Source organism: Rhodamnia argentea, chromosome 3 (genome assembly GCF_020921035.1).
Source record: "Rhodamnia argentea isolate NSW1041297 chromosome 3, ASM2092103v1, whole genome shotgun sequence".
Taxonomy (NCBI): domain Eukaryota; kingdom Viridiplantae; phylum Streptophyta; class Magnoliopsida; order Myrtales; family Myrtaceae; genus Rhodamnia; species Rhodamnia argentea.
Window position 1 is genome coordinate 29,917,820 of NC_063152.1, and position 18,486 is coordinate 29,936,305.

Sequence of the window (18,486 nt, forward strand, 5' to 3'; positions counted from 1 at the left end):
GCTCGTTTGAAGAGTGAAAGACCAACTTGTCTTACTGATCCGTATTCAGAATCATTAGGGTGCTTTTAAGCCTAATTTGCCGTTTGTTTTGACACGAAACTAGGACTGAAGTTTAACCTAGTTTCCTAGAATTTTTTAGTGCGCGACAACCGAACGATGACTCGGTGGCCATATCCAGTTGTTGATAGGCCATAGCTTTGCTTTGGCTTCAGCAAATCAATCCAGATTTGAGTAGCAAGAGGGTACTCTGTAAATGGTGTAAAGCTCAGCAACTAAGTGGGTTTTTACTGTTGTGAGTGCTTCTAGGCTTCTAGCTGTTGGGTTTTTGATTAGACTGAGATATCTGGAAAGCAGCCTTGTAGTTGCATGATTCTCAAAGCCCCAATATCGTTACTGTTTGCGATGCGCTCGACTGAATTTCTCGGATACTTCCAACAGCAATTCGGCCCTCGATAGACATTGTTACCGCAAAGACGATTGCAAACTTACTGCTAACAAATTGACACAAGACAGAGAGAAGTACTTCAAGCCAATGAAAAGAGATCAAAAATCTCTCCTGAGATGAAGAGACTGCGAAACGCTAGTACTTCGGATAAGCTCGGGATTTCTTCATTTAACCTAGAAGCTCAATTTTCTGTGAATGTCAAAGCGCTATAACAGTGAATCATAGTTAAGTAATGATGAAATATCTCAGTGGAAGGGTCCACGAAGGTCCACACGTAGTCATCCAAAGTATTCCAATTCTACAACCTCAAGTCTCCATTACGATCAATACTATCTGCTCACAAGTGGGAAAGATAGTGGGTAGTTGCTCAAGATCTCAGCTATAAATATACGATCTTGGCTTTGAATGTTCCTCATCTCTAAACCTTCTTGTCTCTCTCTCTCTCTCTCTCTCTCCCTCATTGTTCCTCATCCCTAAACCTTCTTCTCTCTCTCTCTCTCTCTCTCTCTCTCTCTCTCTCTCTCTCTAGTCGAGCCCTCTAGGTTTGATTTGCTTGTATTGGTATTAGTACATTGTGTAAGACATGAAGCCTGCAATGAACTATGGCTGTCTCCTTTGTATACTGGTGCTCTTGCCAGCACTTTGTCACTCTCAAGATTCATTTACACCCTCGAGAGCTACTTACTATGGCAGTCCTGACTGTTATGGAACTCCGAGTACGTGCATGCTCATTTCTTGTGACGGAAACAAAGCTTGCATCAGCCACCACACGCCACACAAATGCCGCCGCACTAGTGTGGATCTACTAGAGCACTACTCGCTAAATTACCCATATTGATGTTTCTTTTCTTTTAATTAACTTTTTAAACTATGTTTATCGTCATGCGGCCTGCTTTGTTACATCACGAATGACTTTTCGCAAGTATGCGCTCTTTCCCGTGATACTTAGTAGAGTGCAAAATAACATGAGAAGTTTCTGTTTAGTAGCATATCGAAGGCTTGGTTGTTCACATGCACTCTGAATCGCTCCATTTCATCATGCACAAACCAAACACTTGACCCAGAAAATTTTTTTGCTAGAGAAGTTCTAATGGGTGCAATATTTATGGCAGCTGGAGCTTGTGGCTACGGGGAGTACGGAAGGACCGTGAATGATGGCTCCGTGACTGGAGTTTCGAGGCTATACAGAAATGGATCTGGATGCGGTGCTTGCTATCAGGTTTACTTCATATAGACTAATACATAAACAGACGATGACTCTCTTGACTTTTTTCATCAATCAATTTCGTTAAGTATAGGTGAGGTGCACGAAACCGCAGTGCACGGGCGAAGGAGCGTACGTTGTGGCGACGGACTATGGAGAAGGAGACAGGACGGACTTCATCCTGAGCCCTAGAGCTTATGCAAAGATGGCTCAGCCAGACGAGTACCAAACCAAGCAGCTGTTTGCCTATGGCGTGGTTGAGGTCGAATTCAGAAGGGTTCCATGCCGATACTCTGGCTACAACCTCGTGTTCAAGGTCCATGAACAGAGCAAGTACCCTCATTACTTAGCTATCGTCATGCTATACGTCGGCGGCACATATGACATCACGGCTGTGGAGTATTGGCAGGTACTCAGTCATTCCATTACCCCATGAGTTTGCTTCAAAATTTCGTTCCAAGCAGAATCAAATTGAACCGGCAATCGACATAAACGCCAACCGGAGACCATGAGTCTGACAGGGCAATGACTTTTGCTTCTCGTGATTCCAATGCAGGAGGATTGCCAGGAGTGGAAGCCGATGCGCAGGGTGTATGGAGCAGTGTTCGACACGCAGAGCCCGCCGAGCGGCGATGTGAACCTGAGGTTCCAAGTGAGCTGGAGCAACGGGGCGACTTGGGTGCAACCAAAGTATCCCCTCCCTAGAGATTGGAAAGCTGGTGCTACTTATGACTCCCAAATCCAGCTAGACTAGAAGAAGCTAGGCCAGTCCCTTCCTTCTGAGGATTGGGAAAGTGCTTGCCTTTTTCATTATTGCTAGGTAGGAATAGCTTTACTGCTGCTGATATAAACAGGCTTATCTAAGCTAGATGAGGCTCTCTGCCTGCCTCAGCTAAATAAAGGAGGTCTCTGTACCATTCATCAATGGGCTATGGGTTTGTTCTCACTTCTTTGATTACATAAGTGCATCAATAAAGTTGCAATGTTTTCTGTTAGGCACAACATCTAAGGCCTTCTCTTTTTGTTGGTATGATTGGCTATTATGATGATTGAGATTGAGTCCCCTTGGGAGGATAAAGGTCCACTTAGCCTACTAAAAACTAAAAAAATCCATCACCCTACCCTTTAGGGTAATTAGACTGCCGTCTATTTTGCAAAAAATAAAAGATTTGAAAAGCATTTTCCTGACAATGATCGTTTGTTTCGCTTGAAATAATAAATCGATAAAACGTATATCCATCATCGACAATAATTCATGGCTAAATATTTTCGTGAACGATAAAAATATGCTTTATTCGTTCATTTTTTTTATTGGCAGATCTAACGATTATTTTTAGGAAAATGCTTTTCAAATTTTTCATTTTTTTTTAAATAAACTTGAACTTGAGCTTTACTAAATGACAGTATTCCCACCAGAATAATTGTCCTTGCCCAATTACCAACTATAGATACTGTCAAATTACGATGAATTCATGAAAATTGCGGCCCACAAAGAAAACTTGCCAAAAAAAATTAAGCGAAACTTACAACTTTCAAAGCAAATTACTTCAAATATGGTAAATTACTCCTCTTAGAAGATTATTTGCCTCAGGAAACATGTTACCAATTGTCATTTTCAAGAACTTACCAGGAAATTGTTGATAATAATTACAACAATGTGAGATCGGGAAATTGTTGATAATAATTACAACAACGAGGTCATAGCATTTTTAGGTTACAAAATCTATGGCCAAATAACTGTTTGTAAGAAAAATAAGTACTGTGAAATTACAGAAAATTCAAGTAAATTATGACCCGTCAAGTTAAATTTTAGTGAACCACCAAGCCACGTACTACCGTCGAGCCAAATTACTTCATATCGGGTGAATTACTGCTTTGAGGAAAACTAATTCCGCCATGAGCTTGCTTATAAGTCGTAATTTAGTAAAACTTATGTCAAAATTATCATTTTTAACGTAGTTCCAACAATATGAAGTTAATTACTGAATATTATTATCATTGTGATATCTTAAACAAAGTATCGCCCATAACAGTAAATTACTAGTTATAGGTGCAACCGATATTACGACGTATTACATTCAGTAATTAAATTATAGAACTTATCAAATTATTAAAATCAAATCCTTTTATTGATTGTATTTTTTGAAAATTTTAAAACTCGATTGCATTTTCATGACAAGTTATAGAACTTAATTGCACATTTTAAAAGTTTAAGGACTCGATTGTACTTTCTTGATAAGTTTTATGACTTGACTGCATTCTTGGAAAGTTTCGGGACTCAATTGTATTTTCATAATAAATTTTAAGACTTTCAACATATTTATGTCAAGAAGGAATGATCAGTACTTCCCCAAGGTGCTACTCTCTCCCACCCTAAAAAACAAGCAGATAAAACCTAGAGCGTTACGTGCGTATTTGCAGTGAATTTGCCACGTGGGCGGCAAGGATCCGGAGTCACCTACCCCACTCTAAATTTTCTATCTTTTTTCTGCATTTTGCGTCACTACAACAGAGTCTGAAATGCTCCTCAAAAATGGGCAAAGCTCGTTTGAAGAGTGAAAGACCAACTTGTCTTATTGATCCGTATTGACAATCATTAGGGTGCTTTTAAGCCTAATTTACCGTTTGTTGTGACACGAAACTAGGACTGAAGTTTAACCTAGTTTTCTAGATTTTTTTAGTGCGCGACAACCGAACGGTGACTCGGTGGCCATATCCAGTTGTTGATGGGTCATAACTTTGCTTTGGCTTCAGCAAATCAATCCAGATTTGAGTAGCAAAAGGGTACTCTGTAAATGGTGTAAAAATCAGCAACTAAGTGGGTTTTTACTGTTGTGAGTGCTTCTAGGCTTCTAGCTGTTGGGTTTTTGATTAGACTGAGATATTTGGGAAGCAGCTTTGTCGTTGCATGATTCTCAAAGCCTCAATATCGTTACTGTTTGCGATGCGCTCGACTGAATTTCTCGGATACTTCCAACGGCAATTCGGCCCTCGATAGACATTGTTACCGCAAAGACGATTGCAAACTAACTGCTAACAAATTGACACAAGACAGAGAGAAGTACTTCAAGCTAATGAACAGAGATAAAAAATCTCTCCTGAGATGAAGAGACTGGGAAACGCTAGTACTTCGAATGAGCTCGGGATTTATTCATTTAACCTAGAAGCTCAACTTTCTGTGAATGTGAAAGCGCTATAACATGTCGATCATAGTTAAGTAATGATGAAATATCTCAGTGGAAGGTCCACGAAGGTCCAATCGTAGTCATCAAAAGTATTCCAATTCAACAACCTCAAGTCTCCATTAGGATCAATACCATCTGCTCACGAGTGGGAAAAATAGTGGGTAGTTGCTCAAGATCTCAGCTATAAATATAGGATCTTGGCTTTGAATGTTCCCCATCCCAAAACCTTCTTGTACATTGTGTAAGACATGAAGCCTGCGATGAACTATGGCCGTCTCCTTTGTGTACTGGTGCTCTTGCCAGCACTTTGTCACTCTCAAGATCCATTTACACCCTCCAGAGCTACTTACTATGGCAGTCCCGACTGCTATGGAACTCCGAGTACGTGCATGCTCGTCTCTTGTGACGGAAGCAAAGCTTGCATCAGCCACCACACGCCACACAAGCGCCGCACGCACTAGTGTGGATCTACTAGAGCACTACTCGCTAAATTAACCATATCGACGTTTCTTTTCTTTTAATTAACTTTTTAAACTATGTTTATTGTTGTGCGGCATGCTTTGTTGCATCATGAATGATTTTTTATGGGTACGCGCTCTTTCCAGTGATACTTAGTAGAGTGCAAAATAACATGAGAAGTTTCTGTTTAGTAGCATATCGAAGGCTTGGTTGTTCACATGCACTCTGAATCGCTCCATTTCATCATGCACGAACCAAACACTTGGCACAGAAAATTTTTTTGCTAGAGAAGTTCTAATGAGTGCAATATTTATGGCAGCTGGAGCTTGTGGGTACGGGGAGTACGGAAGGACCGTGAATGATGGCTACGTGACTGGAGTTTCGAGGCTATACAGAAATGGAGCTGGATGCGGTGCTTGCTATCGGGTTTACTTCACATAGACTAATACATAAACAGATGAGGACTCTTTTGACTTTTTTCATCAATCAATTTCGTTAAGTACAGGTGAGGTGCACGAAACCGCAGTGCACGGGCGAAGGAGCGTACGTTGTGGTGACGGACTATGGAGAAGGAGACAGGACGGACTTCATCCTGAGCCCTAGAGCTTATGCAAAGATGGCTCAGCCGGACGAGTACCAAACCAAGCAGCTGTTTGCCTATGGCGTGGTTGAGGTCGAATTCAGAAGGGTTCCGTGCCGATTCCCTGGCTACAACCTCGTGGTCAAGGTCAATGAACACAGCAAGTACCCTAATTATTTAGCTATCGTCATACTATACGTCGGCGGCACATATGACATCACGGCTGTGGAGTATTGGCAGGTACTCAGTCATTTCATTACCCCATGAGTTCACTTCAAAATTTCATTCCAAGCGGAATCGAATTGAACTGGCAATCGACATAAATGCGAACCAGAGACCACGAGTCCGACAGGGGCAATTACTTTTGCTTCTCGTGATTCCGATGCAGGACCAAGAGTGGAAGCCGATGCGCAGGGTGTACGGAGCAGTGTTCGACACGCGGAGCCCGCCGAGCGGCGATGTGAACCTGAGGTTCCAAGTGAGTTGGAGCACCGGGGCGAATTGGGTGCAACCAAAGGATCCCCTCCCTAGAGATTGGAAAGCTGGTGCTACTTATGACTCCCAAATCCAGCTAAACTAGAAGAAGCTAGACCAGTCCCTTCCGTCTGTGGATTGAGAAAGTGCTTGCCTTTTTCATTATTACTAGGGAGGAATAGCTTTACTGCTGCTGATATAAACAGGCTTAGCTAAACCAGATAAGGCTTTCTGCCTGCCTCAGCTAAATAAAGGAGGTCTCAGTACCATTCATCAATGGGCTGTGGGTTTGTTGTTGCTTTCTTTAATTACGTTAGTGCATCAATAAAGTTGCAATGTTTTCTGCAAGGCACAACATCTAAGTCCTTCTCTTTTTCTTGGTATGATTAGCTATGATGATGATTGAGATTGTGTCCCCTCTCCCACTTAGCCTCCCAAAAACTAAAAAAATCCACCAGGTAATTAGACCGCCGTCTATTTTACTAAAAATAAAAAATTTGAAAAATATTTTTCTGACAATGGTCGTTTGTTTCGCTTGAAATAATAAATCGATAAAACGTATGTCCATCACTGACAATAATTCATGGCTAAATATTTTCGTGAACGATAAAAATATGTTTTATTCGTTCATTTGTTTTATAGGCAAGATTTAACGATTATTTTTAGGAAAATATTTTTTCAAATTTTTCATTTTTTTTTTCGAAATAAACTTGAGCTTGAGCTTTACTAAATGACAGTATTCCCACCAGAATAATTGTCCTTGCCCAATTACCAACTATAGATACTGTCAAATTACGATGAATTCAAGAAAATTGCGGCCGACAAAGAAAACTTGCCCAAAACAGTTAAGCGAAACTTACAACTTTCAAAGCAAATTACTTCAAATATGGTAAATTACTCCTTTTAGAAGATTATTTGCCTCAGGAAACATGTTACCAATTGTCATTTTCAAGAACTTACTGGGAAATTGTTGATAATAATTACAACAATGTGAGATTGGGAAATTGTTGATAATAATTACAACAACGAGATTAATTACTGGGTCATAGCATTTTTAGGTTACAAAATCTATGGCCAAATAACTATTCGTAAGAAAAATAAGTACTGTGAAATTACAAAAAATTCAAGTAAATTAGGACCCGTCAAGTTAAATTTTAGTGAACCACTAAGCCATGTACTACCGTCGAGCCAAATTACTTCATATTAGGTGAATGACTACTTTGAGGAAAACTAATTCCGCCATGTACCTGCTTATAAGTCGTAATTTATTAGAACTTATGTCAAAATTATCATTTTTAACATGGTTCCGACAATATGAAGTTAATTAATGAATATTATTATCATTGTGATATCTTAAACAAATTATCGCCTATAATAGTAAATTACAGGTTATAGATGCAATTGATATTACGACGTATTACATTCAATAATTAAAATGAATCGAAGAGGTATTCAATAGTTGAAAATACTAATTATATTTAAATTGATTTACAAAATCGGCATACTAAATATTACGAGACACATAGAAATATTTTAATAAGTGCGTCGTATTTAATATCGAGGTCAAATAATTTATCTTGGTATTTTTCATGATATATACCCGAGTTTGTCGGGTCGGGTCAAACCCCTACCTCGCACGATTTCCCGCGTAGAAGCTCCGGTGCTTCGCTTCATTCTCTTCGCTCCAACTCTCTCTCTCTCTCTCTCTCTCTTCGTGTTTTCTCTGAAGTCATCAATGGAGTCGATGCAATTGCAGGAGAACCGTAGGCCTCTCCTGAAGTCAATGGTGGCATTTTGCATCCGATTCTACTCGGACCAGCTTCTTTCCATCGAGTAATTTCCCTCCTTCCTTTCTTCGATTACTGATGCTGAAAAATTTTCGAATCTCTCTTTTTCCCATTCTCTCTGTTGCGCAGAACAAGCGATCGAACAATAAAATAGACAGAACAAGAAAATAAATCGGACACCAGATGTACGTGGTTCGGTCGTAGAGACCTACGTCCACGGGGAGAGCAGTAACGAATTCCACTATAGATCAAGCGATACACGGAGATTACAAATCACACTCAAGTTACTCAAACGCTCACAGTGTTTCTCAAGTCCCAATTACATCCAAGAACGCACACGGTGTTTAGCCCCCAATTCCTAACGAAATAATCTCTCAATCTCGCAAAGGAATTAAAACGTAAATTCTTACCACAAGAATTTCTCCACTAGAACACAAGAATTATTGATGTAATTCGATGAAGAAAATCTTCACTTCTGGAACGGCGAAGACCCACGTTCAAGCACTCAATTGGCGCTTCAAGGTCTCGCATCAACAGCAGCACTACCACTCTTGATCAAAAGGCACCCACGTACAAATTGAATTCGTATATTTATATGCGCCTAATAATTAATCCAAGTCAAGGTCCACGGAGCACTATCCAAATCAACCCATGTTGACCGAACACAATCCCAATTGACTGAAGCACAATCCAATTCAAATCTGTTGTGGACTTTCAACGTTTCCTATTCTGTTCACTGACTTTCGCACCAGAATCGATATCCACAATATCTAAGATTCTGGACTTATCAAAACGGCAATTTAATTTCAAAATATTCACCTTGGACTCCAATTTCAAATAGGAAATATCTAATTCGAAATATTCAGATTTTCGCTTCAGGCTCAAACTTGAGACACAATTTTAACTGTCACATCCCGATTCTCCAAGAAAAAGGACATGACACGGCCGTCCTTCTTTACCCAAAGGACGCAGCCTCAAAGTAAGAACAAAAACCTGATATCCAAAATATATACCTCCACATATATATGATAAACAGGTCACATGTTCACAAAAATTCAGAGCTCATCTCCCAAAATGGAAAGACAAATATACATAGCTTTCCATTTTGCTTGAACTCACCAACTATATACAGCTTATCCAAAAATATATCCCCACTATCCCAAAAGTCCTACGACTAACGGACGCTCGATCCTACTTGCGGCTCCCCGAAGAACCCGAAAAGCAAAAGAGATAACGGAGTGAGCAACCACAGCTCAGTGAGAAGTACAATATCTTCTAAGCGGATCGAGAAATCACTATGCAATCATCACAGTAAGTCAAATAGCAAATCATAATAACAACAAACTATCAATGGCTTAAACCATTGATTAATCTCATTAAACTAACTTTCGATAGTCCATCCATCGAATAATCTCACACTCATCATCAACTATGGCCACGTTTAACGCCATGGCAAGGCAACCAAGTTTACCCCTCTTGGTTAGGTCTACCACCCATTTTAGCCGGTGGTTTGGCTTAATGACGTCCCGACAGTATGCATACTATCCCCACCTCGGTGGGTTCTAATCATAGGGACATGAGTATTGAAACCCAATACCAAAATCCAGAAAAACCACAACAATCCAGTTTCACAAACAGAAGGCTAAAAACCAAATACATAGCCTTTTTCAGAAACATATTTCTCAAACAGTATTTCAGCAAGATAATCTTCAACAAGCCATATCAAATAATCAAATGGTAGTAATAGCTCGATCCCGTTTATGCAAAAATAATGCTCCAAACGTCACCTTACATCACCTTGTCAAGAAAATCACACCAAAGTACACGTGCTCATCTTTAAAACATGAGTTTTATAAATTCTTAGAAGATAGAGTACAACTCACCTTAAAAAGTCGCAAACCAACCTAAAGTAGTCATTGAACCGCAAAGCTTGAAATCCTAAAAATTAGTTGAAAAATAACATTAAAAGCTTGTAAAATACTACGCATGTGAAAAACTTGCTTAAATGACGTATAAACGCCGACAATCGGACACCTAGGGGCCAAAGAACTACCGATCGTGCACTTGGACAGCTTGCACGCCGAACTTCAGAAATTTCGTTTGGACAAACCGTAAATCCAATTCACAAACCATCAAAAGCAGTAGCTCCATAACATCCTTAAGTATATTTTGTACAATAATCATGGCTAACCAACACCAAAATTAGGCCCTGCGACATCAAATTCTCCAAAACTCGGATTTTTCCAGCCCTAATTGCAAAAACTTCCTCAACTCGATCAAACGAAGTCCGATTGATGCAATATTGTAGTCAAAACGAAGATTATTTAACGTACTACAAAAGTCTCAACAGGGTCAACCTCAACCGACAACCAGAAACTAAAGAAAATAGCCCTCAAAGTCCACTGTTCGCGTAGTAAGTCTGCGCACCAGATTTGAATTGCTCGGTCCGGGCAAACCATAACACGAAATCATGATCCGTCGAATCCTATGGCTTCATAACATCCTAAAGTTTCATTCCCAAGCAAAAACGTGGCCAATCGCCCATGAGATAGGACACAGCAACTCAGTTTCCTCAAGATCCGAATTTTGCCATAAATCCAGAAAATCACTTCAATAGAGAGGGAAGAGAGGGCGAGCGCTTACCACGTGCTGGGACACGTAGGGAAATGACTTCAGCAAGGCGCTCGTGGAGGGTGGTGCGCGCACGTGACTGTTTTCTATTTCTCTTTTTCCCTTTTCTCCTTTCTCCTTCTTTCTTCTCTTCTTTCTCTCCTTTTCTTCCTTTCCCCTTTCTGTTTTCTTTTTCTTCTCTTTATGCGATGGAAGACTCCCGATTCTTTTAAGAGAAACCAATTGTTCCCTCTTTTTTTTTTCTTTTTTTTAATACTAGTGGGTCTCACCACTTTTTGACCTAGTCAAAAATAACTCACATATTACGTTAACACTCTCTCTTTCAGATTGGCAGAGCTTGTGGATTGCGATCCTCCTCTTGCGGACCTCGTCTTTTCTCAGCCTACTCAGTACTTGAAGCATTTTGAAGACGCAGTTGTTTGGGCTCAAGTACGTAGCATTACCCTTTTTCTTATTCCTTAATTCGTGGATGGATTATTTTCGTTGCCCTAACTGGTATGGTATTGTGAAACACGGTGTAAAACGCAATCGAATTGGAGTGATTGAAAAGTGATATGGATAGTTTCCGATGTTGGCGAGCAAGTTGTCATGGGTAGTTCCTTGTGTGTTGTCTAAGTTTTTTTTTTTTTTTTTATGGGATGGCTGTCCAGTCCAGTTGGCTTAATCGGGTCTATGCACATGTAGAAATTATCTGTGTAGCCAAATCTACTGCAAAGAGTAACTTGGCGGTTTTGATCTAAAAGTTAAAAGTTATCGCAAGACTTGAGTCCTGCTTAGAGCATGGGAGATGCTGCGAAGTGAAGTATGGCTAGAGAGTAGACATTAATTCCCAAAAGACAATGCTTTATATTAATTTCACTTTTCTGTTCATGATATGTGCCGATAGATTAAATTGAACTCCGATCCCTGCAACTACCACCATGTGATTTGGTTTAACTGCTTTACCAGAAGTTCCTCCTGTTTTGCTGGACGTAAGACCTCTAGTTTGTGTCTGTCCTTCATTAGAGCTTCCTCCTGACTCGGTAGGTAATGTTGAAAATCATGATTTATTCGTAATACAAAAACCAATTAACATCATTTGGTCTGAATTTCGTTAGTGACACGAATGACAGAAGGAACTTTTGGTTAATTTTACTATGGCTTTTGGACTCTACCTTGAGCATTAAACGTGGACGTGTATCTTTCTCCAAGTTATGAGAGTACAATTTTTATCAAAGATGAAGAGTGATCGATTTATTTATTTGTACTGTCCTAGTTCCTGAAGTAGAAGCAGGAGAAGTAGAAAGCACTCCTGCTTCTAGATAGCTTCTTTCAAAAGGGCTTCTGCTTCCTCAGTGATTGTTTTATTAGAAGATATAATTTCTTGGATTGCGGTTTATTTGTTTTTACGTAAGTAAGTACGTGACTCAATAAGAAATTGTCTTACCAATCCAATTTCTAATGAATCAAGATAACCATTTGCCCCTGTACAAATAGTCATCATCTGTTCTTCCACCGTGAGTGAATTTCCCAAGCGTCTGTTGGACTTGCAATGGGAATATCTCTTAAGAATATCCATCAAGTGTTTTTGGTTTTTTTACCCATGAAAACCTGTTCCCTAGGCTGGACGTTAAAGAGATGTTATATATCATTGGCATTCACATTGTCACCTCTTTCACTTTTTGTTTGGTGCATGCACAATCATTACATATTAGACTGGTTACTTTATGTGCAGATAGACTTAATGGAGCTTTAACTGCAGTTCTTTCATGGCACTGTCATCACTGCAACAATAACTAGTTCAAAGCTCTTTCGATTTTTTACTTGGAGGTGATCTACTAAATTGTCATCATATCTTATACAAGTACTTCATTTCATTGTCATGGAAACTTTCCTCTGGAACTTGCAAGGCATACTGTGGTCTGTCGCTCTCAGGGAGCAGGTTTGTTAATGCTATGGCGCATAATAAGCCTCGAATTGTTATGGTACTCTTGGATATGCTATTTATGAGTTGATCTATTTTTAGCTGTGTTTATGAGGCTTTTGCTGGTGAGGAGGTTTTCTTGCCGACTTATAATATCAAACTGACTGAACTTTTAACAAGGCAGCATGGGGGAGCATGACAGGCTACCATACAGGAGGCCAGGTATTGCAGATAATAGGGTTCTAAGGTGTGATGTCTCCTTGTTTTCATGTTCTTATTATTTTTCAAAAGGTATACTTGGAATTGAACATAGGACTAGCCATACCACAAAGAACAAACAAATAATCAGAACTTGATCCTGCTAATTTATCAGAAGATGTCAATGACCCTTTTGAATGAAGCACCGTGGTAATATATTGAGTTAGTTTAATTGTAAAGGAAAAGAAATTTCCCGTGAAATTGAAATGACAAGCGAAAAGGAGATATCAAAAGGCTTGTCTGCGGAGTCCTCACATTGAATGCTGAAAGAGGCAATTTAATCTTCTCTCAGCTAGTTAACTGACAGAGTTAGAATGTTTATGTCAGCAGGCTTTCATTTCATTGTAAAAGTGGTGCAATCCTGTCTTTTTTCTACAATTTCTAAATCATGTTGTGCTGCAAGAAATCACCACTGGAATGAATTCATTCTTTTTCCGTTCTTTTTCAGGCTGGTCTTGTAATACTCTTAACACCAAAGCAACCGTATTTGGTGAAACAAATCCGAAGCCTTACTTGAATTGTGTTTCCCTATATTTGTTTTCATGTCTCATCATGGTCTTAAACTGCAAGTTGCAGTCATAAGATGAAAGGTGAACTTCTGTTTTTCATAAGATAGCACAAGCTAATCACATGATCTCTCTACATCAGAGAAAGAATTAGATCTTACTTTATCAATAAGCGACACTATTTAAGGTTTGCCAATTGAGTCAGTAATTACAGTTGCTGGATTTGCTAGACCTGTTGTAATCTGTCTTGACTATTTTAGCTCTGTCTCTCAATACGTCACTCTCCGGTCCCTTATTTCAGATTTAACATAGTTCTAGTGCTCCTTGGTACAGAATCTCCCAAATGGGATTTTGTTTCTTGTCACATTCTTAGTGAGGTGAACCATCAAATTAACTGGACTCTTTTTTCAGCATAATTGACCTGAGAGAAAATGTTATGTGTAATTAATAAATAGGGAGAGTCAACTAAAGTCGGTGGTGATGAAGATCTAGCAAATATTTGGCCATTTGAATTGTTGTGGAGGTAAATTCTTTTGGACTGGTCATAGATCATCACATAATCTTAAAATTTTGGCAAACGAAATGGAGGTTTGTTTCAATACAACTTCAGAACCTAGCCCGGTGCAATTCCCGGGTCACCGAGAAATTTTTGAGCTAACTCGGGACAGTGGCAGAGAGCAATATCTGCTTTCAAATTGGTTTCTTTAGCACTTTCCTCTTACCATTCAATTGGGTCTCAGCATAGCCCATTCAATTCTCTCATAAAACGGTTCAAGGTTAGTTCAAAGTAGAAGAACATCATCAACATCCTTTCTGGAGCCATAGGTTGAAGCATGATATTTACCTATTTGAGCTGTAGAAAGGCTAATACTAATGACGAAGCTTGAAATTGGATGCATTCCTATCTGAGCTTTGGAGGCACCTTTTTCATACTGGGGCAAGTAGCCAGTCTTCAAGTTGCTGTACGTGAGCTGACTGAGTTCTGCCTTCTGCGTCTTTTTAGCTTATTGGTAAACCATGATTTGCATTGTCATAGATATTACTACATTTGAGGTCTTGGAGAGGCTTCTAAAATTCGAAATGCCTTGTTCCACTTCTTAACTTAGACATTCTGGTCGCCATGTTTTAGGATTGAGCCTCCAGAAGTTCTTGTTTAATCAGTTTAATCGAGTTCTTCATTGACAGAATCGTATAATCATGTACTACTTCAAAATTGAATGTATATTGCAGGTAGGATGCTTGAATACCGATGTTATGACAGCTTTTGAACTTTTTGACGAGGATAATATTGGTCTAGTCAGCAGGTCATAGCGCATTAGCTTCATCTAACTGAGAAGATTGTGTTTGATACTTCAGCTGCCTATAATGTGCATTGTGAAATCAGCTAGAACCTGACTACAGATCTTTCGATTCGTGAATAATTTTATTAAAGCATGTGCTTTTTGCATGGATTTGTTCTCATTGGCACAACTTTTCTTAAGAAAATATTGACACAGTGGATCTGTGCATTTCGTGTAGGTACATTCTCTTAATTTGTAAAGGATTTCTTAGAATGGTCCTTAGTAAGGAGGCTGAAAAAGTTCATGAAGCTATTGTCAACCTCAGTGAACATCTGCTACTCACAATGTGGGTTAGATAAACTCTCTCTCTCTTAATTTGTTTTATTTATTTATCTCTTCTACTTGTCTAGGTCTACCTTTTCTTTTGTTCGTTGATTTTTTGTGCATTTCATAACAATGCAGCAAGGGTAACCATGCGCACATTGGAAAGTTTGATGCAACTAGCTGAAGGTATGATACTGTCAATGTTTGGCCATGTTCTTAGAGTATATACTAAAAAATGTTTCAATGCTGATTGTAGCACATGCAAGACTAATGTTCGGAAATGAAGTTACATGACTTGATGCTATCACAACCATTTTTGGCTTTGAATCCTCCATGACTACATCAGCCATTGTGGACAGCATTTGAAATGCTCTTCACTAGTTAAAATCCTGATAATGAAATCCTTGTGAGTTCCTCATCCAATTTTCAGTCATCCATGCACAAACTCAATTTGTGTACTAATTTTGATGCATATGTTGGCTCGCTTTACCTAGAAGCCAGTGTCCATGTTTTGTATCATCCTACCGGAGGTACCGGATACAGAATAAAAGCAGGATTGGACGCTTGAAAATTACCACAGTATTGTTCTTATAGACTTACTCAATTAACTCTTTTATTTCTTTTAGCCACATACCTCAGATTGCAGGCAAGAAACTTTTACACTTATAAAATTAAGAAATCTAAGACTTTTCTGACTTAAACAGCTTGCAAGTGTCGTGAAGATTAGAGGACTCGAAGACCACGTACCAGATTCTCGGTATCTGTATCTGCCATTCATTTACAAGTTTGGAATAGAGCTACAGAATTGCTTTTGATGTGAAGAGTTCCACTACAAATTTCTGCCTCTTTCATCTTCCCAAGACACAGTAGGAAGGTAATTCAAAGTATTATAATGCCAATGTGGAATGTTAAGGATTGTTTTGTAGTAGTCTTCTTCTTCATCAACTTTTTAAGGTTCATCAGAATATGCTGAACCTATGATTTCTAGCTGTCCAATTTGAGAGAAACCTATCAGGAAAGTAATGCCTTCTATAGATTTGTGACTTAACAGAACTTTTGCATCCATAAAGAAGAACTAACCAGCAGTAAGATTGAGAAAAGTTTAGTGCTTTTATAGATTTTATGAATTTGTCTTCTAAGTTGGGTAATTCCTATATATTGTTGAGCATGACCTTTCAAGACAATGGTAATTGTCTGCCAGTTGTATTTGGTGATTCAAGATTCAAGTCACTTATGCTACCCTCTTTTAGTTTGAGATGATCTGAATAAACTTCTACGTTTCAGTAGAAGGATTCACGTAGAACTATGGTGATTTTTTTTTTTGCTTAAATATTTGATTTATCTTGTCAAATGTTGGTCCTGTTCTGAAACTAGTTTTCACTGCAACATTAATAGTTAATCGACTCAGTTTTCTTAGAAGCTCCAGTTGTTCCCAGACTAAGCAATAAAGTACCTCGTATTTGTCCCTCCACCATTTGCTTAGCTTTACATCCATTCCACAGTATCACTATCAATGAACTATCTATAATAACTCACAAATTGAGATCGGCTAATTCTCGGATGGGTCATTGCTGATTCACTGATTTTTTTGGTATCTGGCAACATATTGGAACACTTAATGACCATAACATGGACAAACCCAGCAACATTATTGAATTGCAAGCTGGGCGGGACATTACTGATAAGAATGGCTTCACCTCTTGACAGAACGGCTAGTCCGTGGCCAACCTTTCATGAGTTTACCACCACGTGTAGGTGTAGCCCAATGGAGCCGGTCCATGTTTTCCCCTGATTGAGGAGAAGGAAAAGAGGAATTATGGATTGTCTTTCAACAGTGCTCAGGAAGCTTTTAAGTAACAGTCGGTATGACATGCACAGAATGGTAAGCACGCGAAAGTGAAAATAAGACTCTCTCCACTGATCTCTATTCACTTCTTTTTTACTTCCCTATTGTAAATGCACGAAAGGACTCTGGGGACCGAACTTGCGAAGTTGTCAATTGATACTGCTTATTGAGGCTTGTGTTAGTCATGTCTTGTAACTATGCTGTCGTGTAAGAAGAGCGTTGCCTGAAGTGGGTAAGGTGCTGTTTTCATTATTTCAAGGAAAAATGACACAAATAATCTCTTTACTGTGGCCCAACATACAATGTGATTTTTGAATTTTTATTTTGTTCATGTTTGAAAGATGTTGATGCATTGTTAGCCAAGGAAAATGTCCAGGTCCCTAATGAATTAGTCATTCAGCTCAATGTGCAAAATCAGTCCTTAAACTTTCAATTTATTCAATGTGATTCTTGAACTTTTAGTATATGTTCAATCTAGTTTTTAAACTCTATGAAAATGTTTGATGTTGTCATTGAACTTGAATTAATGAAAGAACTACATTGAAGATTTTTATATAGGCCAAAGATTAAAGATAAATCAAAAGTTTAGAGATCATATTGAATAAATTAAAAATTTAGGAACTTTATTACATATTGGGCTGAAATTCACAACCACATTGAATAAATTGAATTGCACATTGGGTGAATTTCAGAAATTATTTGTTATTATCCCTTATTTTGAGAATAACAAAGCTATGGCTGGGTAGAGAACTATTTTTTAATGAGAATCGTCGAGCCTATTTCCTGGTCTTTGACCTGCCTGTGAAAAAAAAAAAAAAAGCTTGCCTGTGGGCTCGTAACATCTCTTGCTTCTGGGAAGAAAAGATTAGTGAGAATGATGAAATGGGATTAAGTAAACACATCCCAAAACTGAATAACGTAAGAGGATACATACGCTCAAAATTGGGCCTTTATGGCCCAAATGTCAGCACGAATGTCCACGAAGGGCCCACTTGAATGATTGCCCAACCCATCCATTGTCAACTTGAACGATTACCCAACCCATGAGATCAAGCGTTACACCTAGATGGGGTGGACGCAGAAAAAGAAATATTGGCCCGGTTCTGGGCCCTTAAAGCACAATGTATTGGTTATAAACCAGGTCCAGCATTTGGGCCTTCAAGAGCCTGCTAGGGCCCAGAATCAATCTAGAAGGCACAATAGTGGACCTTACTGTGGGCCTAAAGGCTCAATATATGGGCCCACTGAAGGTCAACATTGAACTGATGGGTCAAAGCCCATTTGGACTCTGCCCAGACAAAGAATGGGCCCTACGGCCCACAATAGGCATTGGGTACGGCCCATTACATTTCCCCAAACCCATGGGATCAGCCCATTAAAATAATGGGCCCGATTATAAGCCTTTGAGGTAAAATACGTGATGGGCCTAGAATGAGGCCCATTGGGTCTGGCTTTGTCCCAAAAGGCCCAACACATGGGACCATTTAAGCTTCGATGTTGAAATAAAGGGCCCATGTCAAGGCCCATTCGAGCCACCCCACGGTGACAATCATCTTGCTTCAAGGCCAACACATGGGCCATTAAGCTTCAATGTTGAAATGAAG

At 39.2% G+C, this 18,486-nt stretch overlaps 3 protein-coding genes across 3 annotated transcripts in view; 2 read left to right on the forward strand and 1 right to left on the reverse strand.

Annotated features, from left to right (window-relative positions):
• Window positions 1–18,486, reverse strand: part of LOC115743150 (light-harvesting complex-like protein 3 isotype 2, chloroplastic) — a 34,852-nt gene that overhangs the window by 9,075 nt on the left and 7,291 nt on the right. The window lies entirely within an intron of this gene.
• LOC115743152 (expansin-like B1) lies at window positions 951–17,068 on the forward strand. The gene is made up of 6 exons (XM_030677810.2): window positions 951–1,016; window positions 5,071–5,215; window positions 5,613–5,719; window positions 5,799–6,114; window positions 6,260–6,499; window positions 17,065–17,068. The coding sequence occupies exons 2-5, from the start codon at window positions 5,083–5,085 to the stop codon at window positions 6,451–6,453; spliced, it is 750 nt and encodes a 249-aa protein (XP_030533670.1). The 5' UTR covers window positions 951–1,016; window positions 5,071–5,082; the 3' UTR covers window positions 6,454–6,499; window positions 17,065–17,068.
• LOC115743151 (expansin-like B1) lies at window positions 1,008–2,651 on the forward strand. The gene is made up of 4 exons (XM_030677808.2): window positions 1,008–1,161; window positions 1,558–1,664; window positions 1,744–2,058; window positions 2,206–2,651. The coding sequence occupies exons 1-4, from the start codon at window positions 1,029–1,031 to the stop codon at window positions 2,401–2,403; spliced, it is 753 nt and encodes a 250-aa protein (XP_030533668.1). The 5' UTR covers window positions 1,008–1,028; the 3' UTR covers window positions 2,404–2,651.

What these genes read in the sequence shown, in the direction of transcription:
- LOC115743152 (XM_030677810.2), top strand. Translation starts at nt 5,083, where the DNA reads ATGAAGCCTGCGATGAACTATGGCCGTCTCCTTTGTGTACTGGTGCTC. An exon ending in GATGCGGTGCTTGCTATCGG is followed by an intron (nt 5,720 to 5,798) that starts GTTTACTTCACA and finishes CGTTAAGTACAG; the next exon opens with GTGAGGTGCACGAAACCGCA. An exon ending in GGCTGTGGAGTATTGGCAGG is followed by an intron (nt 6,115 to 6,259) that starts TACTCAGTCATT and finishes TGATTCCGATGC; the next exon opens with AGGACCAAGAGTGGAAGCCG.
- LOC115743151 (XM_030677808.2), top strand. Translation starts at nt 1,029, where the DNA reads ATGAAGCCTGCAATGAACTATGGCTGTCTCCTTTGTATACTGGTGCTC. An exon ending in GATGCGGTGCTTGCTATCAG is followed by an intron (nt 1,665 to 1,743) that starts GTTTACTTCATA and finishes CGTTAAGTATAG; the next exon opens with GTGAGGTGCACGAAACCGCA. An exon ending in CGGCTGTGGAGTATTGGCAG is followed by an intron (nt 2,059 to 2,205) that starts GTACTCAGTCAT and finishes ATTCCAATGCAG; the next exon opens with GAGGATTGCCAGGAGTGGAA.